Source organism: Rhea pennata, chromosome 5, assembly GCF_028389875.1.
Source record: "Rhea pennata isolate bPtePen1 chromosome 5, bPtePen1.pri, whole genome shotgun sequence".
Classification (NCBI taxonomy): domain Eukaryota; kingdom Metazoa; phylum Chordata; class Aves; order Rheiformes; family Rheidae; genus Rhea; species Rhea pennata.
Window position 1 is genome coordinate 5,626,811 of NC_084667.1, and position 7,493 is coordinate 5,634,303.

A 7,493-nucleotide genomic window follows, 5' to 3' on the forward strand; every position below is an offset into this window, starting at 1 on the left:
CCGTTTGTGCTTAACGAGACAAAAAGGAAAAAAGAAATGAAATTCAAAGGTAAATGGAAAAAAAAATCACTTCCTTCTGAAAAACGTTAGTCAAACAAAAATCAGCAGTTGTCAGTAATTTGCTACTATATGGGCAGAGTTTCTCTCACTGTATTTGGGACAAAATGGAGGAGTAAAATACAGGACCTATTAACAAAAGACAACAGAACAGATGAAGACATAGAATATTTACTTTCTGTTAGCAAAAGTTTCTTCAGAATCATGTTATTTATTTTTTCAAAGCTAATCACACACACACATACACAATGGTTGAGGTTGGAAGGGACCTCTGGAGAACATCTAGTCCAACTCCCCTGCTCAAGCAGGGTCACCTACAGCTTGCTGCATAGGATTGCACCTGGGTGAGTTTTGTGTATCTCCAGAAAAGGAGACTCCACAACCTCTCTGGGCGCAGCTAACAGAGGCAGCAAACAGACAGAGCAGTTTGCACAGTAAGGTAGCTTGATCTCAGCTTGTCCTACATTTAAGTTTTCAATAATTTTCCCTTTCTATAGTTTCTTCCTGACTGAAGTGAAGAGTGAGTTCACCTGTCATCTAAATTTATGCCAACCAATGAGACCTAAGCACATTTCAAAACATTCTCTCTAGTTGCTCATTAAAATATTTGTCTAAAGAATCAGTCAGTCTTTGGTTCTTTAAGTAAACAATCTTTCAAATATGTATCATTCCCAAAAATTCCAACATGCAATTTTTATACATTCTTCACGTCTACAGAATAATTTTTTCCCATTAAGAACACTAAAGTAAATTTGATTTAGTTAAATCTGATAATCTAAACTTTCTATAGCACTGTAAAAATCGGCTGTTCCAATTCAAGCAGTACTTACCTTCCATACGGGTTCTCCTGTGCTGTTCTTAACAGGAGGAACATTGAAATTCAACATACGTTTCAAAGCCACTGCAAAGTAAAATAATGATTTACTCTCTTTATGGTTATACTACTTGGCACAACAACAGACAGTAAACACAGGCCTTTATGATATGGTTCATTTGGAAGGAAAAGCCTCACAAAATATAAAGACAACAAGCCACATTGTCTATTATTTTTAAGCAGGTTTTGACTGTCAAGTGACACATATCAGCTAGAATTTATGGACTCAAGGAAACACTGTAAAATGAAGGAAGTAAGTTTCAACACATTAAGAAAGCATCTCTCTCCTTTAATATATGAGCTGTATTCTGTTACAGTTTGTCTTAAAAAATAATTTCTATCTTTCCAAACGGGACACTCCATATATTAAGAACTAGTTCGCTCTGCATTTTCCACCAAACCAGAACAACACTATATATATACAAGCCAAAAATACCTCTTTGCCTGACAACAATTTTGATACACACATTGAAATATTTTGAGAATGTTTAGAAAACATCAGAAGAAATTGCTGCTTTGAGGGATATAAAAATTCCTTTAAGTTGCAGTAGGAAAACTCTCAGAAACAAGAATGTGTTTTCACTAAATGTCCCATTCAACACAGGAAACAAGGCAGATCCCTTAAACTACCTCTAACTCACAAATCATCTAAATAAGGAGATCTTACTCATTTACCTGATTACACAATACACAATGTCCTATTATCCCATCTTTGACTAGAAGCAAAAATTATCTGCATTCTCTCCAGATTCGTGAATAAAATCATCATAAACCTTTGCAAAGAGGAAAAACATTCAGAAATCACAGCAACGTACACCACTTTGCTCATAAATGGCTAGCAATAGAAATGGTTCTCTCTTACATTGAATGAAGCTCCTGAGAGTACTCAATGAGCTCCCACGGAGTTCCCAGGATCGCAGGACAGCTCAAGCTGGAAGAGGCTCAGGAGGTTTCCAGCTTGAACATCTCTTGCTTCAACTCACATCCGTTGTCTCCTGTCCTCCTACCATGCACTGCGGTGACAAACTGGACTCCTCCTCATAGTTAATGGAGGGTTGCTACCTGGGCAGCTTAGGGGTCACACCTAAGCTAGCCTCTTCTTCAGGCTGAACAAGCCCTGGTCCCTTACGCTCCCCTCACAAGGCACCTGTTCCAGCCCCAGCATCATGTTGGTGGTCCACTGCTGAACAGACTTCAGTTTATCAATGTCTTTTTGCCCCCTTGAGGGCCAAAAACTGGATGCAGTATTTTAGGTGTGGTCTCATAACTAGCAGGGGATCATCACTTCCCTCAGTCTGCTGGCTGTGCTCCTGTGAATATGCCCCAGGATGCTGCTGTGTTGTGAACATGAACATGTGTGCTCATGTTCAGCTCACTGCCCATCACAACCCCCAGGGCCTTTTCAGCAGAACTGTCCCCCTCTTCGGCAGTCTCTGGCCTGTACTGTTGCAAGGGGCTGTTCCTTCCCAGGTGCAGAACTTTGCATTTGTCCTTGTTGAGCTTTGTAAGGTTCCTGTTGACCCATTCCTTTGTCCCATCTAGGTTCCGCTGGATGGCAGCTCTGCCTTCCAGAGTATCAACCGTTCCCTCCAGTTCGGTGTCATCTGCACACCTGACAAGAGGGTATTCTGATATTTCCTCTGGGCTACTGAGAGAGTTTTTAAGCAGGACAGGGTGCAGGATGGACCCCATGTGGTGCTATGGTTTCTACCAGTCTGCAGGTATAGCATGACTGATTAACTACAACCCTCTGAGCTGACCATCCAACCACTTTTTTCCTCATCCAATTGTCCATCCAGTTAGACTGTAACATCCTAACTTGCATACAAGAATACAATGTCAAAAACCTTGATAAAGGCAAGGTAAATGACAGCCTCTGCTCTTCTTTCGCCCACAAATTCTATCATTTTATCACAGGATGCAATCAGGTTGGTCAGGCATGATTTACTATAGGCAAATCCATGCTCACCTTCTCCCTGTGATGAGAGATATGTTCCAAAAGGACTAAAGTGAGGCTAACCAGTCTGTAGTTCCCTAGATGGTCCTTTTGCCCTCTTTGAAGATATGTGAAAAGTTTGTCTCTCTCTAGTCACCAGGGACCAATCCTGGTCAGCATGACCTTTCAAAGATGATGCAAAGACATCAACTAGCTTTCTAAGCACCACTGGATGCAGCTCGCTAGATCCAATGGACTCACATGGGGCAAGTTCACTGAAATAATCCTTGCTTCAGTTCTCATTCACTGCTGGAAATTCTCTTTGAACACCTCTTGTAGACACAAAGGCCTGGAAAACCTTGCTGATGAAGACTGAGGTAAAGAAGGCATTTGGTATCTCAGCCTTTGCCACTGTCACTAATCACCCATCCAACACAGCAATGGTCTCATGCTTTTCCTTCCACAACTAATGCAGCAGCAGAAGCTCTTCTCACAACAACCCTCACAAATCTCAACTCCAGCTGAACTTTGGCTTTCCTAACACCATACGTACCTGCCCAGGCCTAAGTCCTCCTTTACAGATTGTCCCTGTTTCTACCTCCCAAATACTGCATTTTCAAATCACATCACTACTAATGAAACTGCTGGCATATTCACCCTTTACTGTGGGAGGGAGCAAGTTGATAGTGAATACTGGATCTCCCTGTACCCAGCCTTCCACTTTGGCTCCTTTATTATTTTTTTTTTTAAAGAAGGACCTCTGAAAACTGATTACAAACAGTACACAGAAGCTTCCCTCCCTCTCTGCCAACAATATCTTCTGTACCTCACAGCCATATAAGCAATTTTGTATAAAGCCGAAGGGTTATGCAGGTTTGATACTACCAGATTTGAAGCAGCATTTTTGTAGAGCTTACTGTTTAAAGTAAAACTCAGCATCAGTTCTCTATAAAAGATGACAGCATTCAGGCCACCAGTGCGCTGTGACAATCATGACAAATATTATCCCTTCATCATTTATCTGGGCTTCTTTTTTATATTCATACTGTCACATAAATTTATGTTTCGGGTGAACACTCCCTGGAGCATGGATCTGGTTCTTTGCTTGTGCAATGATCTGCTCTGACTGGTCACGGACTGGGACCAAGGTCACAACAGATGGTGCACATGTACGGTTATACAAACACTACATGATAATGCATCATTTCAGTTTTCTGTCTGGACATCTTTTAGTTCAATCTACCTTCTTGCAAGTTATGTTTCCAACAAGCAAATTACCTCCCCAACAGAAGACAACATGGATTCAGTGGTGAAGGATGACTGAAATAATGAAGTAGCAAGGAGAAGCATGAAAGAAAAGAATAAAGTTGTATGAAATAAAACTCAAGGACAATGTGCTTAATCAGAAAGGTAACAGAGTGAACAAGAAGTGGAGGATAGTAAAGGAACATCAAATGGCACCATTAGCAGCAGGAGACTGCTAGGAATGAGGTTACAGTAAGGAGACTTATGATACAGAAAGATGGTTGACAGTAACAGTAAATATTTAAGGTCAACACAGAGACTGAGATTCTTAAGCAGATGATTTTAGAAATTCCACATTAAATAAAAGCACCCACAATCCTCTATGCCACCAGAAAGACGCTGCAGCTGTCAAGGAAAGGGTGACAAGACTACAGCTCCGATTACTGACAACTTCTGCAGGGAACGGAACTAAACGGGACTCCGGAGAGACATGCTCTCCATCGTAGGAACATGTTCAAAGGGACGGCTCGAGGCTCCGCGGAGCAGCATCCTTCCTCCAGTTCTTTGAGATCCACCCTGGTCATAATTAAGTTAAAACAGATTACTTAAGTTTTAGTCCCTAAACAACTAAAACCAGAATTAGGTTGCAGGTCCTTGGAAGCACAGCAGAGAGGAAGTGCACAAAAGACAGAGGGGAAGGTCAGTTACGAAGGCAGAGCGAGGACGGGCGGGATAACTATCCCCCTTCCCCACAGACGACCTCCCGCACGGTTTACTCTCACGGTTAATGCCCCGTTTCCAACCTCCTGAGGATCAGCGTGCACTGCATTACCTCAGCAGGAGCCTCCCACCAGCAGTCTGCGGTTTGCACCTCGGGGGGACGCTTCCCGCTGCCCCTCGTCGCGTCAACGCGCACAGCCGACGCGAGGCGCAACCGGCTCCGCGCGGCGCCGCGGCCGCTGCTCGCCGCCAAGGCCGCGCCCCGCCCCCGCCCTCCCCCGCCGCAGCCCCGCGTCCCCTCAGCGAGCGCCGCGGCGAGACCGCCGAGAGGAGGAGGAGGGAGGAAGCAGCTTTCCTGCTCGCGGGCCGCGCTGCCGTCCGCTGCCAGGCCGGCGAAGGGCGGCGGCGGGAAGCCGCTTACCTGTCTGCTTCTCCCGGATACCGGCCGCCATTTTCCTCCGCCCGGCCGCGGCGCGGCGCCCCGCCCACCGCCGCGTACGCAGCGGCCGCGCGACGTGGCGGCCCCGCGCGCAGGAGGGGGCGGGGCCTCCGCCTCCTCCTCCCCGCCCCGCCCCCACCTGGGCGCCCGCAGGTGCGCGGCCCGCGCCGCCCCTCGGGCGGGACCCCCCGGCGCGGCCCCGAGTCCCGGCCCGGCGCGGCCCCGAGTCCCGGCCGCGCAGGCGCTTCCTCCCCCCGCAACCGGCCCCCGCCGCCTTTTTCTCGGCTCTTGCTGTTTCAGCGAGGTTGAGGCACAACTGAGGGCGCCTGAAGGCCGCAGCGGCGGCAGCCCTCGCCTCCCGGTGGATATGTACGCGAGGGGAGGGGAGGGGAGGGGAGGGCCTGCAGCGACGGCCGCGTCCTTGCGGGAACCTCGGAGGGGGAAACGCGCCGCATCAGAAGGCCACAGCTCTGAGGATGAGGGTGCATAAGGTATATAAAAAAGGTATATAAAATATAAACATGTTAACCCTCTAAGTGCACATAAACTCGAGTTTATGTTTACAGACAGCAGCGATGCCTTCTAAAGCTGCAAAAGATTAACAAAATAAAAGCTCAAGCAGCTCTTGGAAAAAAAGCTCCATGTATAATACAACATAGTAATTTAATCCTTTATTGCACTTAGAACAAATACATGACAGTTCTCTCCCACAATAAATGACTGATAAACACTGATACTACAGCTGTCAAGTAGGATGCTCCTTGAAGCTGCAAGGTTGCAGGCACTGATCCAGCAGTTGATGAAGCTAGAGCTAAAGGGTTTTACAAAATTACCATCTTCTTGTATAATAATACTCTAATAACCATATCTTAAAATCCCACATTGTTTATATGATAGAAAATTACTCGACTGCATTATTTTTACATCCAACTACTATTTTGACAATAAAACTTACGCTTTAAAATGCTCTACCACAAAGTACAGAATCACGATAAACTTTACAAGCACATTTTGTAACTTCCACGGTTGCACTTTCCTCTATTTGAAAGAATAAGTTTTGATACTATTTTCAAAACACATGAAGAATGTGATTGACAATTTTTGACATTTCTTTATATTTTACTCTACATTTTAAATACATCAAAAGCCTTAGCTCTGTTTCTGAGACAGAAGACAGAAACCTGAGCTACAACACACAACACTTTTAAAGTACAAATTAATTTTAATTTCTTCTCATTGTGTAATTCTTGTAGCTGTTAAAAAAAAAAACTCACTAATACTAGTCTAGCATTGTTTACTAGGAAGTGATCACTATAAAAAAATAAATAGCTTATTGGACACTAATTCCAAAGGAAAGCTTATTAGGCTTTGATGCAAAAACAAATGGGTGAAGTTCTTTGGCAAAAAGAACAAATTTATTATGAACAAAAAAAAAGTCCATAGCAGTCTCCTGTGGCCCTAATGATGAATCTTACCATAAAGATGTAGTTTCTGTAAAAATATATTTGGTATGCAATAGCTTCTGCAAATGCTATTACTCTGGTGTTACAGAAATACTGATATAAAAATAAGCACCTTCCCTGATTTCCAGCTGTGTCTTATGTAAAATGAGGAAATTACCTGAGAATATTGCACTTAAGTGACCTATTCTATCAGTTAAAAACATTATGACGACTGTTTTGTGTTTTGACAAACTGGAAGTCAGCTTATTCAATGCAATTATAATTTTAACGAACACTTCAAGCAAAAAGTTAAGATTGGCATCTAAAAATAAATGCTGAAAATGAGCAGAAAAGTTCATCTCCTCCATAGTAGCATTCAAGAATGCAACTTGAATAGATCAAAGAATATTTTAAAACGTCCAGATAGAGCTAAACAAGTCCAAAAGGAGAAGATAATTTTGTCTTGGACATGTTAGTATTAAAAAAAAAAAAAAAAAAAAGGAATAGGTTTTGTTCCAAAAAAATCTTTGCAAGCAATATTAAAGGCTGTTGGATGTTATCAATTCTACCTTCTGCTATAGCACTGTAGGACAAGACAAATTAAGATTTTTTTCTTACAGCTACAAAAATACGTTAGCTTTATCTTTATATAAAACGCATAACTGCTCAATGTAAAACTGATAATGTAAAAGCCACGAGCCCTATTTTTATCTAGGTTTTTTCTGAAGCTTAGTAGTCTCATGACCAACTTTCTTCTCCACTGAAAGTCTAAAAATGCAG

At 43.3% G+C, this 7,493-nt stretch overlaps 1 protein-coding gene across 1 annotated transcript in view; it reads right to left on the reverse strand.

The window, feature by feature from the left end:
* The window catches only part of SCFD1 (sec1 family domain containing 1), a 56,211-nt gene extending 50,898 nt beyond the window's left edge, over positions 1-5,313 (reverse strand). Inside the window, exons 1-2 of the mRNA XM_062575996.1 lie at positions 5,254-5,313; positions 888-958 (exon numbers count right to left, since the gene is read on the reverse strand). Of these exons, the coding sequence (XP_062431980.1) occupies positions 888-958; positions 5,254-5,284 (102 nt within the window). The 5' untranslated portion in view covers positions 5,285-5,313. The remainder of the gene's footprint in view (positions 1-887; positions 959-5,253) is intronic.
* Positions 5,314-7,493: the final 2,180 nt, after the last annotated feature.